Source organism: Tachypleus tridentatus, chromosome 2, assembly GCF_004210375.1.
Source record: "Tachypleus tridentatus isolate NWPU-2018 chromosome 2, ASM421037v1, whole genome shotgun sequence".
NCBI lineage: Eukaryota > Metazoa > Arthropoda > Merostomata > Xiphosura > Limulidae > Tachypleus > Tachypleus tridentatus.
The window spans coordinates 28921049-28947559 of NC_134826.1; the positions used below are offsets into that span (position 1 = coordinate 28921049).

General features: G+C 32.5%; 1 protein-coding gene across 6 annotated transcripts in view; it reads right to left on the bottom strand.

Moving 5' to 3' along the window:
* The window catches only part of YME1L (ATP-dependent zinc metalloprotease YME1L), a 140297-nt gene that overhangs the window by 20865 nt on the left and 92921 nt on the right, over positions 1-26511 (bottom strand). For all 6 annotated transcript variants that reach the window (XM_076481856.1, XM_076481825.1, XM_076481845.1 and 3 more), the window contains exons 14-16: positions 22091-22359; positions 15424-15575; positions 9080-9206 (exon numbers count right to left, since the gene is read on the bottom strand). In XM_076481856.1, the coding sequence (XP_076337971.1) occupies positions 9080-9206; positions 15424-15575; positions 22091-22359 (548 nt within the window). The remainder of the gene's footprint in view (positions 1-9079; positions 9207-15423; positions 15576-22090; positions 22360-26511) is intronic.

Genomic DNA, 26511 nt, shown 5'->3' on the forward strand with positions numbered 1-26511 from the left:
GCCAAGACACAACATATTAATCTATAATCTGCCATCCCAGCCTGTACAATATAGGCATAAGCCAATCAATATGCATAATCCAACCAGTGCTAAATAAACACTTCAGTTGTTACTGAAAGTTTGTATATAGAAAAATATATTTATTATATACTGCATGAAGAGATGATTTTGGATTAATTATTATTAGAGACAACAGATAGGTGTTGAAAATGATCAAAGAGTGTCGTGATTTTTTAAACACACACATTGTTGTGTTTTGATTGGATTGTTTTTCACTATAGTAACTGTTAATTACACAAGTGTCCTTGTGAGCTGCCTTTACTCACTAATTTCACAATATAGTTGCATTGTAATCATGCAAATTGGCAAGGCAATCATGGAAAAATCTCAGTTAAATTCTGGCCAAAAATGAAAAGCCAATGAAAAGTTAGAGAATAAAAAAAAAAGTTTTATAATGTTTTGAATCAGAATGAGTTCAGTTGGTATGTGTAAGATACCAAGGGATTTTAGCATTTATCAATTTGTAAAATTGCAGAAAAATGCAATACATGTGTGTGGGTATGAAAATCTTCCAATTCTACAAATTAATACAGGAATTCAAAATATAAATAACAAAAAGAAAAGACAGGAAAACCCAGTGAATTTAGAGTGAATATTACTTTGAATGAAGACAGATTTTTATTGATTGAAGTTGCTGAAACAAAAATAGTTTTTCATAGATTTGAAAGAAAAAGTTTAACATAAGAAGTAAATCATAATTACTTTAGAAGTCTGACTTGGCATTGTCAAGTAATAGTTTTAATACAGACAAACTTGAACAATTTCATATTGTAGTAACATTAAATTATTATGAAAGATTACAAATAAAACAATGAAAACTTTTCTGTAAACACACACTTCATGAGTTTCAATAATAATATGCAGCATTTTTGGATCAACTTTTAATCTCTATTAATACATTTCAGAATACACATTATGTAAACCTATATTTGAATCACAACATTTGTTTCAAGTGATAAAAGTAAAAAACATATTAGAAAATTAAAATAAATTTAAATAATTGTTGCACGATGAAATGCAAGTGAATTTAACAATTTATTACAAGTATATACTATACAAATAAATAAACCAAGTAAAATTTATGTTCATGAAACATCTATGCCCTACTAATGTTTCCTACTGTATGTTCAAGTCTCCTGCAGTGTAATTCATCTAGACCTCCAACTCACAACCTTCAAAACTTAATTATATCTAAAATGTTGTGTGTGGTACTTCTTACCTAAGTTTCATAAAATACACTCATCCAATCTAGATATCCTGTCTACAAAATTGAGAAGAACAGGTAAAAACTGATGTGACCTACTCTACTCCATGAAGCAGTAGTCATAATATAAATAATAAAAATACTAAAAAAACAGTAGTGTAAATATAGTTTATTTTTATTGCATTTTTACCCATTAACGAGTTTGCCTACACAACTTGCACATTATTCAAAATTGTCACTCATAACATATGGGAGTAAAATGAGTTGAAAAGTATTTATTGGCATTCCACCTAATGTAGATACATAACTTCCTTCGATGTTTTACACTTAGTCTTTCTGTAAAAAACAAGATACCTAAGTAGAACGCATGATAACTGAATGCCAACCATGTTCGCACTGTTTGAGAGTAGTGACCCTAGTTTCGGACTAAGCATGCTTGATGCACTTGCTCAGATAGCTGAGAAGATAGTGAAAGTTAGTCAAGTATTGTTCACATGCATGATGATGAAATAGCAATAAGATACAGGGACACTAACTCTCCATCTAGTGGTAGCATTCAAGATGATAAACCTGAACCCAGCACAGAAAGACACAAACAGTATTAACAATGGGGAAAAATCTCTCTCAGTCACAGTGTGTGTGTAGGAGCACCAGTAAATATACACCCTAGCTGCACTGAATTGGTTAAAATCTATATAAAAAATAGCTTTTTTTAACCTACATTAGAGTTGAAACCTATGTCAGTAATTTCTAAACTAGAGTGTGAATCCTTAGCAATAGTTTTTTTTCATACAACATTGGTTTCATATAAAATCATTCATACTCCTTTCAAATATGCATTTCATAATACAAAACAGTATGAAGCACTAGAATAAAATGTCCAAAAATTAGCATAACTAGCTTTACTACTAAGATGCAAGTAAATTTAATAAACTTATTTTGCTTGGGGCAGAAAAACATGACCAGCAACGATAAAACTTGTTAAATATGAAATTACTGATACCAAAATTAAATAAACGTTAAGAAATAAAAAAATATCTACCCCTATTAGTTACAAATAATAAAATAGCAAGACAAGAGAGAATTTATAACACTTTTTTTTTATTCAAAGACAGAATGAGATTAGTGGGAAGCGTTATGTAGTTTGACATTTCATCTGGAGACTGTAAATTTATATTTTTGCTTGTATCTATAGTATGTATTTCTAATTAGTTAGACACTCAGAAAATCGTATAAGATAAAAAAATCATTTCATAATCTCTTGAAAATTACCTTTAACAGAGTAGAGTCTGTGGTTTCATTAATGATATCAACAGAAGTGAAACTTTCTTCAACATTTACCTCTTTTCTTTGAATATTTGTTGAAGATTAAACAGATTCTCATTCTTCACTTCTCTATGTTAATACATAATTCTCTGTACTACAATGGCTTGACTATAAATTTATATCTACTTTTAATTTTTTTTGAGTCCAACTAATTTGTCAAACCTGTATGATACACTTCATTGTCTTTCAAAAAATGTCAATGACACTATGTAACAAAAACTTTGTTCCTGGAGAGCATGTTATTTCTTAACTGCTTATGTTGTAAAAGTACAGAAAATGGCCATTATTCCCTTCAAACTTTGCTTTTGTAACCTGGATAATGAAATTTAGAAATTAACCTATTTTCTGTGTACAAATTAGCAAATTTGTACATTTTCATTTACATAAGGTCTGAATAAAAGAACATATGAATCAAGATTTACATGTATTTATACTGAAGTTATACAAAAATGTTTAGATGTGAATAGGTTTTTTTGAGATTTGCGACTGTAATGTCAATAACTTTCATGTATCAGCCCCAAAATATAGTCTCTCATCATGTTTTCATTATATGCTCCTTGGTAGCTGCATTCAAAGTTCAGTATATCTAGATGGAAGCGCTCGCCTTGATCTTCTGAATATGCTCTCATGTTCTCCTCAATTTATCAAGATGAGCGACAAGGATATGGACTTTCAGGGGTGTCCTGTAGACCATTTTGCTGTAGTTCTTCACCAGAGCCACAACCAGTTCCACACAATTTTTGGCCTTGTGATTGCCCAAGAAGCCCCACACCTCTGTAACAAAACTGCCCCAAGCTTTTTTCCCTTCCTACTGAGCTTCTTGGAGAATTCTGTGCACTCCAGGATCTTCTTTATTTGTGGTCCAACAAAGACATCAGCTTTGACCTTTGCCTCAGACAGTGTAAGGAAGAAGTCTGAAAGGTACTTGAAGGCTGTAGACTCCTTATCAAGAGCTGTGACAAATTGTTTCATAAGACCCAATTTTATGTGCAATAGTGAGAACAACACCTTCTGGAGGTGCGCTAGTGGTTCACACTTGGCAGTGTGCCTCCCCACAGAGAACTCGGTCCATTGTAACCAGTGCTTCCTGTTGTAGTGTGCTGCAGTGTCCCAAAGGCAAAGATAACAGGAAACTTGGTAAAGCCTCCTTGGAGACCGATCAAGAATGTCACAATTTCAAAGTCTCTGATGACCTCCAGCCATACTCATCATACTTCAAGGCTTCTAGTAAGGTCTTGGTGCTGTTGTATTCTTCTTTGATGAGTGCCAAATGAGCCAGGGAAAGAGATGGATACTTATTCCCATTCTGGAGCAGCACAGCTTTGAGGCTTCTGGATGAGCCATCAATGAAGAGGCACCACTCATTTTGGTTACAGGCAGTTACAATTGCCTTGCACAGACTGGATACATTGTGGCAAAGGAAGAGCTCATCTTAATGAGTGAAGAAGCTTGAAAAATGTTGGTGACACTTCCTCTGACTTGCAACTTCTAAGTTCTACAACATTCTAGAAAGTTCTTATAAGTTCAAGAAAATTCTCTATCAGCTACTCAGCACTGAATCTACTTGGAATGTTCTGGAAAATAAGTAATTTTGAAAATTTCATTATCAAGGTCACAAAAGCAAAGTTTGAAGAAAAAAATAGGTCTTTTCCATTTACTTTAGGCATAAGCAATTGGGAAATAACACTTTCTGCCCAGGAACAAGAAAGAGTAAACATTTTGTTACATAGTATAATTCTCTCTGACACTGTCACAGTATTATTTATAACTAATATAAATGGCAGATTTTTCTTTGTTAGGTCTCTTAAACAGTTATTTCACGTTGGTAGATGTTTAACTACAGTTTCAGTGTATGTAATTGTAAAGTTCAGCTGATAGAAGCTAATGTAATTTTTTAAACCAATATATACCTCTATTATAAAACCAGTTAAATTACAGTACTTTTTGTGTTTCAAAATGATTATTAAAAAAATGATATATATTAATGATTTTGTGGAGAACTGACATACTATCAAAAACCAGTATTAAAAAGATACACTCTTGGGTGCAAGTTACTAAAATGAACTTTAAGTGTAATGTAAGCTATAAATTCATTGTTTTTGTATATGTTTTACTTTCTGTCATACATATATTTTCAATGTGACCAAAATGTTAAAATGAGACTCTCATTTGGGCAGATTAGAGGACAAAAAACAAATGAAAACATTTTTTAATTTCACAAAACTGGTTTGAGTTAACAGAGAGATGTGATTTTAATGAAATCAGGTGTTTACACTAAGTTCTACCATTCTAGTTAATTGCCTATCAAGGGTTCAACCCTTTTGCTACAGGAAGGTCAAAGTGCACACATCACAACTTTTAAGACAGCTACATTCAAAATATTATTAAACTCCATTATTATCATTGTAGATAAGTAAACTTGGCAACAGAATATAGTTAATAAATCAAATTTTAAAATTATACAAGTTTTAATTTCTCAAATTATCCTAGCTTTAACCCTGTCTGTGTTAGACTGATAGGGAATCCATCCATTGTCAGTAACTGTAGACAACAGAAAAAGTCTGATAGTGGTGAATTAAATTTTTTCACCAGTTTAACCTTACTGCTACAGGCAGGTCAAAGTGAACAGGTTATGATATTTTACAAGTACCTTATTGCTACAGGCAGGTCAAAGTGAACAGGTTATGATATTTTACAAGTACCTTATTGCTACAGGCAGGTCAAAGTGAACAGGTTATGATATTTTACAAGTACCTTATTGCTACAGGCAGGTCAAAGTGAACAGGTTATGATATTTTACAAGTACCTTATTGCTACAGGCAGGTCAAAGTGAACAGGTTATGATATTTTACAAGTACCTTATTGCTACAGGCAGGTCAAAGTGAACAGGTTATGATATTTTACAAGTACCTTATTGCTACAGGCAGGTCAAAGTGAACAGGTTATGATATTTTACAAGTACCTTATTGCTACAGGCAGGTCAAAGTGAACAGGTTATGATATTTTACAAGTACCTTATTGCTACAGGCAGGTCAAAGTGAACAGGTTATGATATTTTACAAGTACCTTATTGCTACAGGCAGGTCAAAGTGAACAGGTTATGATATTTTACAAGTACCTTATTGCTACAGGCAGGTCAAAGTGAACAGGTTATGATATTTTACAAGTACCTTATTGCTACAGGCAGGTCAAAGTGAACAGGTTATGATATTTTACAAGTACCTTATTGCTACAGGCAGGTCAAAGTGAACAGGTTATGATATTTTACAAGTACCTTATTGCTACAGGCAGGTCAAAGTGAACAGGTTATGATATCTTACAAGTACCTTATTGCTACAGGCAGGTCAAAGTGAACAGGTTATGATATTTTACAAGTACCTTATTGCTACAGGCAGGTCAAAGTGAACAGGTTATGATATTTTACAAGTACCTTATTGCTACAGGCAGGTCAAAGTGAACAGGTTATGATATTTTACAAGTACCTTATTGCTACAGGCAGGTCAAAGTGAACAGGTTATGATATTTTACAAGTACCTTATTGCTACAGGCAGGTCAAAGTGAACAGGTTATGATATTTTACAAGTACCTTATTGCTACAGGCAGGTCAAAGTGAACAGGTTATGATATTTTGTTATTTTCAAAATTTAATTAAACTACTTCACTTTCATTTCATACAAATATGCTTAGCGTTAACAAATAGCAAACAAATTTTAATGTTATTCATGTTTTAAGTTCTTAATTTTATGAGGAAACATTTAAAAAATCCTCATTCTTTTTTTGTATAACAATTGTGACACTTGACCTTCTCTAATTTATTTACCACTCCTCCAAGAAGTAGGAAACTGGTTGTAAATTAGTTACTATGAAATATATGTTACTCAGGCAAATGTAGTTTTTACATTCTTGAATCATTAGAGAACTATAAATAATAAAATCAGAACCATGCTAGGCCTAACTCAACTCACATCCTCTTTTTATTAACCCTTTTGGCGCAGTTGGCAACCGCAGTCGATTTGAAGGCTCAGCGAGGCAGGCGACCTTCCTTTATTCCTGTTATTCTTATGCATTAAATTTAACATGTATAGTATTGGGTACAATCACTGAATATTTCAAGGACTTTTGTTGGGTTGTTGCCGAGATATCATGCTTTTAGTACCGATACCATAATTAGTTGAAGTATCAAGCATATACATCCAGTGCCACACCAAACATTAAAAGTTGTTATTCAGTGCCGAGAGGATTAAACTGCCTCTCTGAAATTTAATACTACATAGTTTATAACCAACAGAAAATAAAAGTTCACTTCTATAAAAATTTATATTATATTACTTTGTTCTCTGTTTAAGGCACTGTCTGGTTTGTCATTCAGTTTAAAAACGTTTCTCTCGGGGATTACATCAACAAGCTTACCTGAACTTTTAAAGGCTATTATCACACAATTTGAAAGCTAGAAAAATAAGGGCAGTTATACGACATTATTTGCTTTCTCCTGGTTTTGATTCTGTGTTCTAAGGTGCATTATTTAATTGACCCTTTTAATGATGTGATTGGTGTAATATACACAAGTTTGTCTACATAATTTGCACACATTAAGTATTTGCACTATAACTTTTGATATGTATGTGCATCTTCACAAAATTTAGTATAATTTTCATAAGTATTACAGGTTTTGTGTTCACAGAAAATCAAATTTTTTAATGAAATATTTTAACTAAAGATTTGTTTGAGAAAATAGAAAGTTTCATTACTAATCTGAGTGCAAAGTGATTTCACGTCATGATTAAGAAAACTATCCTTCATTCCCAAAATCTCAAATATTACTTGCATAAAATCTAAACACCTCCTAAATACATTTCAATCATTTGTTTTCTGTAATACTTTACACTTTGTTATTTTCTATACTCTAATATGTTGTGTTTATCACTTGACCAATCTCATAACCATCATTTAAAAAAAAGATTCTAATTTATGCTTTATTCATGATAGAATGATTAAATAACATAATACAAAAATTCAAATTTAGTCTAAATAGTTTAAGTCTAATAGTGCTATATATTTATTTTTTTATTATTATTACATTGATCTTCCAGTCATGCCTAGCTAACATTACATAATCTGCACTGATGTAGTGTATGTGCACTCATGTTATGTATCCAGTATTATAAAAACTGACCTCCAGTCTTCCCTGTCTTGGTTGTGTTTTAGTGGACTAGTATTTCCCAATACAAGTCACATTTCAATTATTATACATTAAATACATGTATATAAGTTATTACTATTCAGAAATAAATTAGTAAACCTACATTTCTTAAAATATAGAATAAACAAAGAAGCAAACAATTATCTCTTCTCACTACAATCTTTGTACTCAGTTGCTATTTAAGATTTTAAAAATTTCACACATTGATGATACCAAACAAACAAATTTCTTTTAGGTTTTATATATACAGTAAATACCACTGTAATTCATTAAGTTTAGTAACTAAGATACATACAGATTTAAAGAAATATGAAACTTCAAAGCAGACTAAAGACAATCTAACTCTATACAATTTTGGTTCAAAAGAAAGTGGTGGTCTTTTCACAGATTAAAATGGCTGAAAAACTAATAAGGAGATATTATAAGCTACTGATTGATTATTCAGAAGCTCATGCATTTTGTCAGTCAATACAGTAACTTGAGCAATGTGTACACCATGTGATTTGCAACTTGTCTGGTAGGATTATTAGTTAGGTACAGTTTAAATGACAATAATACAAAAGTAATTATAAACAGATGTATGTTGTTACAAGCTTCAAACTAGTTAGGATAAATTATTGTAGATTTATATTATAATTTGAATTATTCTAGGAAAAAAAATCAAAAGTTAAAGTTATTTCCTATTTTTCTAAAGTGGTAACAAGGTTGGTTAAATTGACCAAGTCTAAATACAACTAGAGTGGCAAAAATAAGAGATAAACTATAAGCTTTACTGAAAAAATTGACATTTATTTAGGAGTTTATAGAAGTTATGCAAATATAGTTAATTTATGGCTATAAGGTCAGTCATATTGACTGACACGGTACAAAATTAACCAGCAGTTTTTTGTTATTTTTTGTACTAGTTGTATGATCCCAGAAATTATTTTGGTTTACCAATCAAATAAATAAATTTTATTATTTTAAAGATAAAGGTTGAAATACATTCTCAATAAACAAAGCTATATTGGGCTACTCACTGTGTTCACAATGGTGAAATCAAACCATGTATTCTAGCACTGTAAGTCTGTAAACTTACTGCTGTCCCATCAGGGGATTCTTTTATAACAAACTTTATCATTTTTGTATTTGCATGAAATAGTAATCTTCTTTATGGTTTGTGATAAATGAGAACAACTAACTGTCATTTTAGCCCCACAATTGTGGCTTTCATTTAGCATACAAACAAGATAATAAGCACAAAAACTGATTATTACAAACCACATCTTTTTAACTTCTGAGTGCCTAACCTGAAGTAATCTTCTCTGGACCAAATATCAGTTCTTCTGCTGCTCGACCTCCCATTAAAGTATCCATTGTAGCTAACATCTGTGCCTTGGTGACATGGTAATGCTCTTTCTCTGGTATGTAAGCTGTCTGAAAAAAGGGGGAAAAAATCAGTTGGATAAATTTCATATAAATTATCTCTCTGAAATATTTCAAGTTGTTTTTTTTTAAAAGTGTCATAATATAAGCAAATAATGTTAATAAAGATTATTTACCATGACTACTTGGATGCATTTATGATGTACAGTTTCAAAAAATAATTTATAACAAATATATATTATGAGCATGCAGTATATAACATACTAAAGTCTATTAGAAGGCTTCAAAAATTTCAAAAACTTTACTGAAAAAAGAATAAAAAAATTTACTAGCCATGAGGTGATGTTTTCTTTTAGCAAAGCCACATCAAACTCCTGATTACAGCACTGTAAATCTGTAGACTTACCGTTGTACTAGCAGGGGGCTAGCCATGAGGACTTGCCCTCATATACTTGAAAATGTATAAATTGTTTGGTATTGTAAAATAAGTGAGATGAATGTCATGGTTATTTTATTTATTCATATACAAATATATATATAAATGTTCAAGACAAAAAAGGTCCCTTCCACTATACTAAATTCTAAAAACTCAAAGCCAGCCCTTATCATTCAAATATTTATCAGGCCCTTACATTCCCTTAAATTAATTACATCTGGGCTAGTTATCCCTAAGTTACCAGTGTAAGACTGGAGGGAAGGCAGCCAGTCAACACCACCCACCTCCAACTTTTAGGCTACTCTTTTACCAACAGATTGTGGGATTGACTGTCACATTATAATGCCCCCACAGATAAAAGGGTGAGCATGTTTGGTGCCACGGGGATTCAAACTCTCGACCCTCAGATTACGAGTCGTTTGCCTTAACCCACCTGGCCATGCCAGGTCCATCTACCTCATTTGAAGACAACACATTCTGATGCACAACCACCCTGTTAGAAAAACAATAACCTGTCTAAGCTGCAAATGACTCCTTCTAGTTACATACCCTAATCTTACAATTCTCACCATTAAACACACTTTCAATTCCCTTAACAATCTCAGCTCAATCATTTCCTATCTAACACATCCTGTTTTCAAGAGAAAATTTCAAGGTACTTAATCTATCCCTGCATAACAACCCTTCTATCTCAGGTATCATCCTAGTAATCCTCCTCTAATCCCTTTCCAATAATTCAATGTCCTTTCTAATGTAAAGAGTACACGACTGCAAAACTACTCCAAATGTAGCTTAACTAGTGATCAATACAATGATACTATAGTCTCTTTAGTCTAGAATTAAATATATTGCACACATAACCTAAAATCCTATTTGTACTGCCACTAGCAACAACATATTGCTTGGATGGTTAAAAAAACTGATAAACCAGAGTACCAAGAGCTTTTTCTTTTCTAACACTGTCAAGGCTATTATCATCAAAATTACAATTAAAATTGAAATATTCCACATGCAATACTTTATATTCATTACAATTAAAAGCAATTAGCCATTTATTTGTCCAGCCTTCCAAATAATGTGTGAAGCATCAGTATCCTCCTCACAGCCAGCACCATCCAAAATTTTAATATCATTGGTACATTTCTTATCACATAGTTTCTAATGCTAAAGGAAATTACTTATCAGAACTTACAGGACAATGTGTTTTGAATATAAATTGGTATTTTTTAATTTGATACTTTGTTGCATGTTTAGTAAAGTGGCAAGACAAAAAAAAACTCATGTTCAACCTAGAGTCAGGTTATATTGTATGCATTAAGATTCTCTTGTAAAAGTTATTTTCTATCACATACATTATCCCCATGTCCCTTTCAGTATGATGAACAAATGATCCTTGAACTCTGACAGAATGAAAATTATAATGTCAAGTCTATTAGCTTGATAATAAACTACACTAACCTCCTTTCCAATTGCCTGAATTTATTGTTCCTTCAATATATAAACAGAAATACATCCGAATGGTCCAGAAATAATAATCTATATGGTTTCCATAACATAAAAGTCTGAACACGCTGGGACAAAACAACTGATATATATCACAGAACAAGGATATGAAAATACTTAAAAACAACTAGTATAACGAACAAAAGAATGAAATTGATTACGGTTTCATTTTGTTTGCTTGTTTTAGTGCAAAGCTATAGAATGGGCTATCTGTAGTCTGATTGCCTCAAGAAAATGAACCCTGGATTTTAATACTGTAATCTGCAAATTTCCTGCTGAAAAACTATTGATAAGCATAAAGTTACTAAATAAACCACCAGTGCTTTACCTACCAAGAATATCAAAATCTGACTTAAATTCAGTGTTACAAGTCATTAGACATATCACTGAGCCACTGGACTGTGGAATATGAAAAGTACTTTCCAAAAAATATATTATAGTGCAATCATCAAAGGTAAACATGGAATAAGTACATTATCTGAATAGACCATCATCCATGTGACCCACATGAAGGTAAAAGGTCAAGTAAAATAACAATGATATATACAATTAAAAATCAAACATACACTTTCTAAAGCACAGCAATGTAAACATTTCTTTTAAAACTGAAAGTAGATTTTTGATAGATACTTCTCATAAAAAGCTTTCTCAATTTATATTGTCCACTACAAGTGTAACATTTTGTTCTCCTTTAGACTGATACTTCTACTTACCCTCATGTATGTTAATGTGAGACACATCTGCATACTAACATGCAAATGATTATGCAGCAACCCTCTGCCTGTAAGAGTGCAACATCACCTCTATCGTAACTAATGCTCTCTCTACTCTTGCAGCTGTTAACCACATTGAGATTGGTCATAACACACTAAACCATGCTGGAATAAGGGGAAATATGAAATTAAGTATATGTAGGAAACATATTACCAGTTTAAAAAAATGTTAGCTTTCAATATGATAGCTAGAATCTGATATGGAACAGGAGAAGGGCTGATGAGAATATAATCACCATTTAGGAAGCACATAAAGGAAAACTATGGGGCATGAGAGGGAACTAAAGACAACACATCTAAGGAAGGCAACACCACTTATATGTATTGCATGTAAGTAATGTTTCATAAAATGGATTGGAACAAAGGAGAGACTCAAAGAAAAAAGAGATACCTCTGTAGATTGATTAGTGAATAACAGACTATAAATGGGAACCCAACCACAACCAACACCTGGAACTGTACATCAGGAACACAATAGGAAGAGGGTTCTCTATCTTTTACCTCAAAAATGGTTACCATATCAATTACCTACCTCTGGAAAGGAAGTCTGGGCAATTCCCTAGAACCAAAATGCAACGAAGTGGAACAATCTTGGAACTCCAACCTATTGGATATGGTCAGTGAACCTGCTGCAGCAGTAACAACAGTTGTAAGTCATGAACACTTGAAATTGCAAGTTCATAATTTTTACAATGAAAAAAGAGAAAAGATAAATAAAACCAACCATAACTCTCCACAAGAAAGTTATAGGAAGTTTACTTGGCTCCACAATGATATTCAAAGATATGCTAGTACTTTTGTAAAACCTATGCTGCTGATTTTAACTCTTGAGAATCTATAAATTTAGAGAACAGGCAGGACTTCTGCAAAATACATTAACAATATAAGTTACATAAATTCCTAAACACTGAAACAAACACAGGTATTAAAATAATATTAAATCTGTAACAATAATTTAATGAAACTGGGAGACAATGTGTCTATTCTATAAGACTGACAATTAAGAAGTGGTTAACATGTACAAAATTAGAGAGGTCACTAGTTACAGACAATAGGGGTAGTGTCACACTCCTATAGGTGGAGGGTTGCTGCATAATTATTTGCATGTTATTATGCAGATGTCTCACATTAACTTACATAAGAGTAAGTAGAAGTATCAGGGTTAGGGGTGAGCAAAAGTTTGTGCTAATAGAGGACAGTATAAATCAAAAAATCTTTTTGTCAGAACTAGTCTACCAAAAAGACATTCTCAGTTTAATAATATGTTACCATTGCTGTGCTTTAGAAAGTGGAGGGAAAATATCATATTGGAATGCTGAATTTTCTTTACTGAAATTTGTTTTATTCATATTTAAGAGATTTATTTGATTCCTGGAACTAATTCATTTAAAGGTTTAGCATTTAGTCTAAGGCAAGTTTAAGAAAAATAGTGTCACATGTAGAGTCAAACTTCATACAGAACTACTTTATATAATTTGATATAAAATAACACAATAGAATGGACATATCCAATTAAATGATTGTAATAAAGTACACAAATAATTACTCAGTAGCTGGTTCTTGGCTAAGTAACCAACCTCTAACTCCTTAGCTTGTTAATTAGACAATACAACTTAACAGTTCAATATAATTAAGATTTAATGATACACACTCTCAAAATAAACTATTTTTTATTTATTTTTTAAAGAAATCATAAATTTTCAGCCATAAACTTTCATCAGATGCTACAAATAAATTAATAATTACATTATTTTATTATATTCTGAGAGTATAGAATATAAAATCTCTTATGTGTCAAACTGTACTCTGTGAAAATAAATACATAAATTAAAGAAAATGCTAACATTTCAATTTTCAACAATTATCTTTAATTATTAAGATTATCACAAAACAGTTTTACATTAATAAGTCATGAAAATGAGCTATTATAAAAGTACTTAAGCCAACATGTCAATTTAACAAAATTACACTACAGTCAAACTACTTTGACAACCTTTTTTTTTTTATATACATGCAATATATATTTTAACTGAATAAGATGTTTGTAGTTGATATACATGTATGCCCAAAGTTTTAACACTGGACTATGAAAATTATAAGAATTAAAATAATAAGTATTACACTGATTCCTATACAGTCAGTAATATCTCCAAGAAAGCTGATTACCGAGAATATCAGGATTCCCACCCAAATGATAACATTTCTAGGAAAACTTTGAAAGTTGCAAAATATTTCCAGAAAATTATATGATAAAGTGTAATGTAAAAATAACACTTCTACAGAATTATTTGTACAAAGTTTTGTACATGTAAGTTGTTTCACAATGTAGAAAACAGTCTCTCACAGTAGTCTTAAAATGCAAACAAACATTACATAATCTCAAATGAAATTATACAATTAGAATATTTCAATGGAATGAGGTACTACATTAATATACAAAATGCTGTGGGTTTCTAGTTAGAAATTTCTACATTCCAGTTTTTTATCCAACACAAACTTGGCATGAAAACATAGCTAATAATCAAATTTTAACCTCACACAAGTATTAGAATCTTAATTTTACAAGGCAATATTAAAAATCTCCTCATTTTCCCCAAATTTACAGAGCATTTAAAATATATTCTAGATAAAAAGGTCTCAACAATAAATTGTTACAAGTTAAATACACAGCAGCTGAAAGGGGATTTGCACTAAACTACAGTATGTAGAGTATTTAATATACTTTGTAATTATTCAGTGTTAGTTAAAAATACAATATTAAATCTACTTACAAAAATTAAATAAGAAACTTGACATTTACCATATATTCTATGATTAACCCATTCTACATAGGTACCCTTTACTGCACGTTAAAATTTTTTATGGACATACTCAAAATTTAATTAAACTACTTTCTTATCACAGTATATAAATAAATTTGGCATAAAAGCATAGCAAATAACTGAAATTTTAATAACAGTATGGAGCTTAAACTCTTAATCTTATAAACCAATATAAAAATATTTAATTTCCCTTTGTCTTAGAATTGTATACTTAGTATACTATACTCTCTTCTCTCATTTACCATTCTCCAAAAACTAAGAAACTGAATGTAAATTACTATTTACAATATTGTCACTACTCAACAAAAGCATACTTTTTATAGCTTTCAATTTTATTTGGCAATATTTTGGAAATTTCACAAACTCAAAAATATAAAACATAAACTATTTTAATTTTTTACAGCAAAAAAGGTAGATGTTAATTAGAAAATGTACACTAAATATTATATAATTTGATTAATTACTTGTATTGTAAAAATAAAAAAATAAATAATTAATAAATACCAATAACAACACACAAGTCTGTAAAGAGATTTAAATATTTCAATCCCTATGGAATTGGCAACAGGAAGCATGATTTTGATGCAAGTTCAGATTTCAAATTTTTTTAACACACTTAAACATATACTATACCAACTACTATATTAACTTTTTTGAAAAATGTGTGTATTCTTAAAAGATTTCTAATTTTATGTATAAAATCTATGTAAATTGCTATAAAAGATCTTTCTCACATGTCCTAGTGCAGGTCCACGGGGGATGATTGTCACTTTGTGTAGTGGATGAGAGTACTTGGTGTAATAAGCAACCAAAGCATGACCTCCTTCGTGGAAAGCTGTAATAACATTAGCTTCTTCATCTGGAATACGAGATTTTCTTTCTGGACCTATAGAACAATAATAAAAGTTAACATTTTCCTAAATTGAAAATTTCCAACAGATAGTTATCTTCTGTCACAAAAAAGTTTCTTGACAAGTACTTCCCTCTATCAAGACAAATTTTGTTGCTCATCACTAGACTTCCAAACTCTTACTTCCTTCTGCATATCAAAATGTACACAATCATGCACCAACCCTTCACCAATAATAACATGACATTACTCCTATCACAACTAATGCCTTCTTTAATTATGCACTAGTTAATCATTTGGAGATTGGTCATAACTGACTGAACCAAATCACATCAGAAGTGGGGAGGAATTGTGGGAAATGTAAGAGAAGGTATCTATCTGAAGCACATTCTCAGTTAAAGAAAATGTGAACTTCCAGTACAATCTTAACTTTTCTCAAGTAGGATTATATTTTCAGCAACCCTCCTCCATTTCAATGTGATTACAGTTTTAGTCAGAGACCAAGTTCAAAATACATTTTTGAGTTAAATCTTAACTTTTGATACAATATTTTATTCATCTCACAAAAAGCTAGAATCCACACTGAAATGGTGGAAGATTGATGAGAATATGGTCCTCCTTGAGTAAATGCCCAGAGGTGTGGGTAAGGAATGAAAAACATCTTAACAGTTGGAGACTGCACCACTTTTGAACCAGTTATACTCTTAGCACTTCAAGGATATGTCATCAACAACTAAAGGGTAGAAACAGGTAGATACCCCAAAATGTTTCAGCAGGAAAGGGATCCCCAAGTGTCAAATAGTTAGAATAGGACAGACCATGAGTGAGAGTTTGACCACAACCAACATCTGGTAGCACAATGAATTATACATCAGGTCTACAGTTGGAAGAGGGTACTGTATTGGAATATGAGCATCTGTACCAACAACCCAACCCCACATGTTTGCACCCTCCAACACAGACACAGAATCTAGCTTTACACATATGGGTAATCATGTGATTCATCCAACTTCAAATAACACCAGAACTACCATGAAATGGCATCTAGCAGATAGTAGGAAGATAAAGAATGATATTAATTTGGGGTAACATCTATAGTATAAAACTTAGCAACATTAGGAATTTTTCATCCAGTTTGTATGAGGAGAAGGAAACCAACAAATGTATGAGGACTTGCAGCTGGAAAACTAAACAGTAATATAAATACACATATATGTAGATATAATGGATGCTGTGATCAACACTTGGTGGCATCTGGAACTGTACATCATATACACTGTAGGAAGGGTGTCAAGCCATTGACACCAGCAAAATGCCACCACCCTAATTTTTACTGAATGATACTGTACTTCATTCAGTAGTACTGGCCTTAATGGTTTATCACTCCAGTGGTTAGAAACTGGGGGGTGGCAAGGACTCCCATACTCCACTAGAAGGAAGGTGGGAAAATTGTGATGGAGAATCTGGAGGATCCTCCTCACTGGAGGTAGTGTAATGAATAACCTTGATACCCTATTTTAGAGAGCAAAGCTACCACATTAAGAAAACTGAACAAACAATAACTGGTGGCATTTGTAATTACACAACAGGTCTAAGTCAGGAAGAAACTAAATGCCACACAGCATCAGAGAAAAACAGTAAATCCCTGTCTACTTGACCCATGTAATTCCATGACTATATTGTCTGGGACGAACCTATTTATGAAGACCACAAGATATAAATACAAGGGGTCCTTTGGAACACTCTGTCCCTATGGTATATATAACAAGATCCTATGACATTTTATTATCTTTCATGTAATATCTGTGTTTTCAATACATATATGACAATGGGATGGAGTCAATCAACCAATACCTACCAGATCTGGAATTGTATATCAGGTTCATAGTAGGAAGAGCCAACATGAGAGACACCTAGCATTGTTACAGAATGTACAATGAAGACTTTAAAATTAAGTATACATGGTGAGGCACCCACAGTTAACCAGTGTGTGTAATTAAAAGCATATGTAGAAAAAGGATCTTGTAAAGAAAAACTAAGACAAAAGACGTAATCCATACACCTTCCTTGATGATGTCCATCCACAGAAAATAGCATCCAGGAACAAGGAAAAGTGACAGATCTGATAGGTCAAAAAACATGAAAAAGAAGACAAACATGTAAAGAAAGAGATGGATATGCCAGAAGAAATGACTGGTGAATCCAATCCATATGGCAAATGGAAGAAAAATCATATAAAAAAGTTGGATTCCAATGAAGAAACAAACAAACCTGAAAATCACAGAAAGATTCAGTATGAGTCATGTACCATCTAAGGTCCTGATTGGGCAAAAGAGTCAATCAGGATCAGAACAGTTCTAAAAGATGAGAGATGGAGGAAAAGGAATGAGGAGTGAAATCAGGATTACTCTCCAAGTGACTAGTCTTGGGCATAAAGAAATAGTCAGAAACTATGGAATAAAACACAGCAAACCTTGACAACAAACACTTAGGAAAAACAGTATTACCGTGCCAACAGGGGCACTGAAGAAAACTGACATGACAAATATGATGACAAAGGAGGATGAGTAAGAGCATGAAGGATAACACTAAGGCTCCAATCCTGGAGGGGAGGATGAATAATGTAGAATAAGTGAAATAACATATACAGTATTAGATTGGAACACAGAGGCACATTTAGATAACCAAAAAGCTGAAGACATAAAAACCCTATAAACCCCAAAATGAAGGAAACTGGTAGGCCCCAGTCATAAGGCCAGGTAAAAAAGAATGGCAATAGAGGAGTGGTAAGAACAGAAGGATGATAACCCTGACATATAGACCAATAGTATTAAGTGTACCATCTATACTGGTGGACCATCAAGAGGAAGGAGGACCTGGGCAAGAAATCAAGTAGCTAAATGCATTGCCAGCCTTACACTTCAGACACAAGGGACCAAAAACAATCTATGTGTGATGAAGGAGTGCACATATAAATGGATGACACACAACAAAGTGAGGCTGACAAAGGAGTGAGAGATATGAAGGCAAATGATAGGAAAGCAACAATAAAAGTCATCACAAAAGAGAAAAACCATAGAACACAAGGAAGAAGCCAAACAGGAGGATATGCACAAAGGTAATGACCTGATAAAACCTGACTGAGAGCATCAACTGCTCCCACCAGTGGATGAAACCAAAATTAGGAAGATGTGTATCAAAAGCCTTCATATTGAGAACACCCCAAAGTAAACACAACTTCCCAGAAATATGAGATCCTAAGAATGCTTCATAGGTAAATTCCCATATGCAAATACTTACCAAGACATGCCAACAAAATGGTATAATGGCAGTGGGCCCAATAAAAAAAAATTCAAAATCTGAAAATAAAGGTCTCTCAACCAGGTTTACCCATGCTTAGTGATGTAGGATATTAATGTAGAATTGCTGGAATGTATCATCACTACCTGGTTCCAAAGATCCAGTAGGAAGGTTAGTACAGCCCAATAAACAGCAAAAGGTTCCAAGAAATTGTTATGAAGAACAAATTCAAAAAACGTTCCCCACTCTGAAATCTCCCATGTGTTTAGAAATGTTCCCCTAATAGAAAGAGAAGCATCTGTACAAAGACTTGAACAATCTGATCAAGGAGAAGGAAGAAGAAGCACAGTAATATTGGTCTGATCTAACCACCAGACAAACTTGCACTATAAATGAGGGGAAAGAGTAAGAAAGGCATCCAAGGGAACATAAATAAACTTACACTAGTTGATCAAAACCCACTTAGCCAAGTGGAATGAGTGCTTTGAGAGAAACCCATGTCCTCCAAAAAGGTAGAACCTCATGTTCTTCTGGAAATGTAGGCTGTGACATGCCATGCATGAGATGTTCTGTAGCTCTCAACTGAAGGGGAGAAGGCTGATTCCAGCAAAGAAATGAGGTGAGAAAGATATAGCTTCCCCACTTTAATAAGCCAACCCACCTTGGCATCTTCATGAAGAAGAAACTAAATACTTATGGCAGAGTCTGCCTGTAGGGAAGCTAGTCAGTCATCCATGAGATAGTGTAAATAAAGGCCTCAGAAATAATGCAACTGAACAAAGTTTCAAACCATTCAGCAAAGCACATTCAACACATTGAACTAACTCCATGGTGAACTGGTATATGACAAGAAAGCAGTTCAGAGACAGTAAATTAAAAAACAGAATGCCAATCTCCAGTTCTTTTTGGATTGACAAAGACAAGAATAAACCCCTCATCAGAAGGATCTGTTTGAAACACCCTTCAAAACAAGGCCCAAGCTGTCTCCAACTGACACTGGCTAGAAAAGGGATCCTACTAAAAGGGAAAGAAATTGGGTGGGAAGACAATAGGAATTTTATATTTGTCTAGCTAAATTCAGTTAGTTAACACTTATGTGTTCCTGTCACTCACGAGTGTGACATAGTATTACGGTAAAATTACATATTATTTCACAATACAAAAAGTGACATTTGTGTGTATATACATGTATATCACAAAACAAACATTTGAGCTGTAACCCCTTGTTGAAACTAACTTGTCTTGTTTTTCGTTTCTCAACTGGGTTTTTTTTCAAATCACAAAAATAAAATATGCCTCTTGTGAGAAAAACAAAACAATATGAGTGACATGGTCCTGAATGTAAATGAATGTTCATGTCACTCATATTTTGAAATTAAAAAAAAAGCACATACTTATACCTAATAACCCTAAATCTGGCATAATCAGTGCAAAAAAATGAAGTTGAGCCAAAGTGAAATTCCACAAATCTGACTTTGGAAGATAATATGTTAAAATATTCTTATTAAATCCTTTTAGTGTTATGATAATTGAAAACAATATTTTGATTAAATAAAATGTTGTTTATTAGAGGGTTATGGTTGGAATACAGTATATTACAATGGAAAGGATGACTTCCACTTGAGAGAAAAACTGCATATCAAACAAAGTTTTAAGGAAACATGTAGAGTAAAAAATAGCACTTGAAGTCTGGACTATCAGAGAGCCACCATGGGACTAGAGAAAGAATTGGAATGATGCACTATACATGGATAAGTGATTAAAGGCATAATTAATGTTTACTTAAGCAATATGTATACACTGTTTTGATACCCTCACAGCCACCTAGATGTCAGTGGACCCACGCCAAGGAAAATATCTCCAACCTCTTTGTAGATATGTCTGAAGTAACTTAGCTACACTGAAAAAAGTGCTTTTATAACTGATCTGTCAAATTACTGATACAGATATTAAAAGACAGTAGCTAATTTCAAGTGTAAAAGTTGCAATTTGTTAAGTAAGAACAACTAGAATCATAATCAAATTATTCAACATTTCCTTATGGGTGAATCCTGGATGTATTCTTTTTAACCACTAAAGCACTACCCATCAGTCAAATGAGAAAGATAAGTTCAAAATAAGTCTTTTTGTGAAGCAATTTATGATAATGAGAAACAAAAGTTATCATTTCAGTCATGACGTATTTGGTTTTTTCAATAATTAGAGTGATTTTTCCCTAATGTCAGTGATTTCATTAAAACCAGCAAACATTTTAAATGTTAACAAAATAGGAACTAAATAAGTTGCTAAACAAAAACACACAAAACAGAGATGGCAATAACTCAAAATGAAAGGTTGTCTTTGTTGTTCACAAGTGAAAAGTACAATCTGAAATTCAAGACAGATGTTTATTTTCGTGCCATGTAAGAAAAATGTGTCTTAAAATCATTCTGGTACTTTTCATGAATTATACAGTACACTTTTTACAGTAAACTGCAGGGTCTACAAGCTGAAATTGAAACCTTTTGTAAGGTAAAAAATGAAATGAAGTTGTAGTTACATGTGGTAGATGAAACCTCACTGGGCATTACTATCAGGTCCATTTACTAGAAACAGCAACACATGTAAAAATGTAAAAAGTGTAAACTAATATTTTTCTATGATAATGTTCTTTGCCAACATTAGTGTAATTAATTAAGATTATCAATTGGCAATAGAAACATCAAATGGAATGCAACAGAATAAATACAAAGTCAACATTGCAATTATTTCCTGTCTATCGAAGTATCAGGAATGATGCAAAATGACTAATTTATATAGAAAGATGTATGAATGAATCTTTCTCTCAAGAACAATCATATGAAAAGTAAAAACATTATAATAAACACACACATATACATCCACATTTCTCTGTCAAAGCTACAATGCAAGAAGAGCCAACCTTGCTAACCGTAACCGCATATCACCCTAAGGTGAGTACCTTGGTCAGTCATGAAAGAAATCCTATACCAAACCATATCAATTCTTTTAGACCAAAATCAGATACAATTTACTAAAATTGTGCTATCTTTAAGGAAATTTGGTTTAACATTTCCATTGTAAGAAGAAAATATCATGAGATAACAATGATGCCCCTCTGGTTAGGAAAATGTTAAAATGAAATATTTTTAAGGTTTGTTCATTTTTTTAATCAATTAAATGCTTGTTTTTGATGACCTAACGTTAAAGTTAAAAATACTGAAAGACACCCACACATTTAAACAAATAGTTACCCATAAGGACTTTGTCTCGAGCACTTTCAATATAGCTCATGGTCACAGCTTCTGCACCATCAATAGCTGCCCTAAGAGCTGCCTGGTTGATCATATTTTCTATGTCTGCCCCAGTAAATCCTGTACTTCCTCTTGCCAAGACGTCAAGATCAACATCATGAGCTTTTACTATTTTGTCAAGATATAACTTAGAAATTTCTTTTCTTCCTTTTAAGTCAGGAATAGGTACTTGTATTTCAACATCAAATCTACCAGGTCTTAAAAGTGCTCTACAAAAGAAACAAAAGCAGAAAACTTGCACAAATCTAATAAAAAACACTCTGGGGTAAAGCACAGAAAATAAAGTTTAATTTAAATTTTGTTTTGTTTCATATTACCTTTCCAAAATGTAATAAGCCAATATACATATTTCAAATGTAAAAAATAAATACACAAAAGTTTATGTATAAACGTAAATAAAAAAAACAAACAAAAGCAGAGCAAATCTTGGATCTAACAACATTAGATGTATGTGATTCACAATTTTTGCATTAATTTGACTGATGCTGTTAATATGACATTCCTTTATAAGTGTTCTTAAAACCTTATAACAGATCAGGTGTTGTAACAATCAAAATACATAAATGCACTTTCATGAAAATATTGAAACCAGTTTACAAACTCTTTATAGCCTAAGTTTGCTTGAAAATGAATGGAATTAAACTATCAAAGTAAGAATACAAGTCAGTAAAAGTTGGTGGCTGTATTTTCTTACGTTTAGCAGCCATTTCCACTTAACATTTGTATAGTATATATTTATATACCTTATGCTTAGAGAAGTTAACTCTTTCAGAATATTTTACTATGAACTAGTTAAGAGTTTAACGTTCCTATTTAGTATTTAAGATCTATGTCATAATTAAAACTGTATGTCACAGGAAAACCTCTTATGCATTAACGGAGTAGGAATCAAGAGGTCAGGCAATTTATGATACAGAGAAGAACAAAAGCTTCTCATTCTGCTGATGAAACATACAGATACATCGGACACCAATCATGAATTAGACAACAGTGAATTAAAGGTAAAGCATTTCAGCTGTTTAAAAGGTTTTCCATGACATCAACAATGACCTCTGAATCACTACAAGTGAGAATGAAACCAATTGATAATTAGGATGATCACATGGGTCAGTAGTTAGGGACTTAAAATCTGAAAGGAGTTTGGGGTTTTAGTTTCTAAGCCATTGAAAGGAGTTTTCATAATAAAATGCTTTGCACACATTATTCAATTTTTAGCAGTTACAACAGCTGTGGGATGAAGAAAAACAATAGAAATGATGAAGTAAGCTTAACTTTCTGAGCCACCCAGTAGAGTAATGCAGTAGTTCTTCAGTAGAGACAGAATGAAACTTTATGCTTCTACACCTAAGACAGCTCAGTTATCAAATGTAAGCCAAAAACAGTATTAACAGTCATTTCTGTTAATCATTGCTAGACATTGTGCTACACCAAGAAATTAAATGAACTTCATGATCCTTGCTTTCTGAGCACTTAGGTTCAGTCTATAGACAAAAACTTGCTAAAAGACTTCTTCAAAAGTCTTGGACATTTGCACGTGTAACCTTGCATTGCATGAACATACAAGATCTCACACCTTTGGACTTGGTAGGTCTGTAATCATCTTCTTGCTATTTAGTAATTTATATGTGCTCAGGCACTGCAAGAAAAGACTGCACCTAATATACATCATGGTGGTGGAAGTATCCATGTTGTGTAACACTTGGTTCAAGTAACTTCTCTTGTGATACTGTTTATAATTGATTTCACAACCCACAAAATGATATTAATATAGTGAACAGCATAACTGCTGGTATTGGTAGGAGCTGACAGTGAAAGCGTTTTACTGTTTTACCTTATGTTTAGCCTGTGTATGTATACATAGTAACTGTGACCTGAATTATGCAAATTCTAACACAAATGGACCATTGGTGCTAAATGTTGCCTGGAATTGCATTACTTTTGTGTAGCACTGAATCAGTTTTCCAGACCATATATAGCAGTAAGATAGTGGATTGGTACTATGGGTATTGAAACGAACATTGAACATTTAGCACTATATCCAAGGTCTAACATCATTAGATGTATACGATTCATAATTTTTGCCATTGTTAATCTATGCAATGCTGTAAGTATATAAATATATTAAATATGTTATGACTTATATGTACATATGTATGATAGTACACATGCACCCTCCGTTACAAACACAAAAACATATACACAGAGAATACAATTTTTCAGGAAGATGCACTCTGCCTTTAGGGTTATAGAATTTGTGTACAGTAACACCTGCAGAATTCAGCTTAGATTACAATGAGAGAAACAATAATGTTCTGTGTTTAATTAATTAAAGTACAAAAAAATGTAGTTTATTTTGTAAATGAAACTTGTCATAAAAGTATAGTTTTTCACTAGATGAGACTAAAACCGATGGATTACCTGCACTACACCAAGTGAAAAAAAGAAAAATGTAGCATAACCAGTCTTTTCACTGATATTGGTAAAGGTTTTACTAAATTGTACAGCACTGTGCAGAAAAGTGATACCACAATTCTTGGCAATTTTCAGAACAAATAAACAAAGTATACTTAATATTTTTCAGTACCTTTCATTCAGAATAAAGTTAATTTGGTAGAACTGAACTATTTGAGTTTTGTGAATACTAATGACATTTATTCTATACAAGTGTAGCAAGATCACACATTTTTTGTGAGTTACATGAGCATAATTTTAAGTTTAAAAGTGCATCATGTTCATAATTATCACAACTAAGCTGAAGATGGAATGTAGCCTTGCACTTTTTGGCCTCCACGATCAACAGTAGAAGTGGCTGTAAAGTTGCTTATCAGGTTTCAGTGACAGATGTAAGGATCTCAATGACAGTTTCAAACTTATAAAGAAGATATGGAATACTGTTAAATCAACCAGAAAATGGTCAAAAGCCTCATCTGTATGTCAGTTAGTGGCCATAAAATACTGTGTACTGATCCTTTAAAAACATACTGAATTGGTATGCCACTTTGTACTAGGCAAAACATTTCTTCTAACAGAAGTATGTGTACATAACTTGTTTTGATGAATGGTAATTAACATCTGTTGCAGCTCCTTGTAATTCTTTGCTAAAATACATCTAACTATCAAAGGCTAAATTCACATGATGTTTTCAATGCTTACTTATACCATAAAACCCATGGCACTCAACCACTAGCTATCTCCATTTAACAGAAGTTAGGTAGTGAATAGCTTGAACACAAGTTGCTATAATGGAAGACTTCTTACTCAATAAGAATGATCATCATAAGCTTTTTGGATGGCCACTACAAAGTAAGTACTCAATGTCCAGAATATAAAATTAAGCTGATGGAGGAGAGACTTCTTGCTTCAAACCACCAACTATTATATCCATGAAAAACACTAGCATGCAGTGTAATAGATTTTTAAAAGTGGCTAGATATTCACCACAGTCATCCACTGCAATGAAGGTAGTTTAGTTACACAAAGATTTACAGCTGGCATAACTGTCTCTAGCTTTTACCAAAAAAAAAATTGTTTTGTTGAAAGATGTAAGAATAATATCCAGTAAAAGATGTTTGCCTTGCTTTCTTTCAAACAAAAGCATGTGAATTGGAAAAAACCTTGCTAAGCCTGTTGGAGAAGATCCATAGAAAGAAAAAAAACATGGATCCAGTATTGCTTCCATAGCAATTAGTGAACCATTAACAATTCTTACACCTTCAATAATATGCTCTTAAGATCTAGCACTGATGGTCCAACTACCAACATCCTTGAGACTACGTGATCAAAAGATCTGATATCCTCAGCATTCTAAAAAGATCCAAGTCACTCAATGGAGAGAAGTTTGAGTGATATATGAGCATGTTAAAGATCTCAAAAGAAGCAAAATAGATGAACAAGATTCCCATCTTGTTTTGTTTTTTATTACAAGAAACTACAAGAATTGGTAGTCAAGTTAAGAAAACCTCCAAATGCCCATGTGATTAACCTCAAGTGAACACAGGAAGCCAATAGTAGCACTAAATGATACATTGTCCTTTCCAAATGAAGAGGTATGTGTGGGAAGTTCCTATAACGTATATAATTAATGCATAGTCCTAACCATTATTCTAAGTAAAGTGGAGTTAATTGAGACATTTCTATTAATCACAATGCATTTATACTGACTTAATATATTGTTACTACAGCTTCTTCAGGAGCTACTAATATCCTACAATGTTGCTAATTTAAGCAAGAAACCTGAATAGTCTTAATTAGTTTTCAAAAAATTACTACTTGTGCATGCTTGAGAAATGTAATTGTTACATGGATTGAAAATCTGTAAATGATCGTACATGTCACATTATTTTCTTTCTTCAAAATTCTAT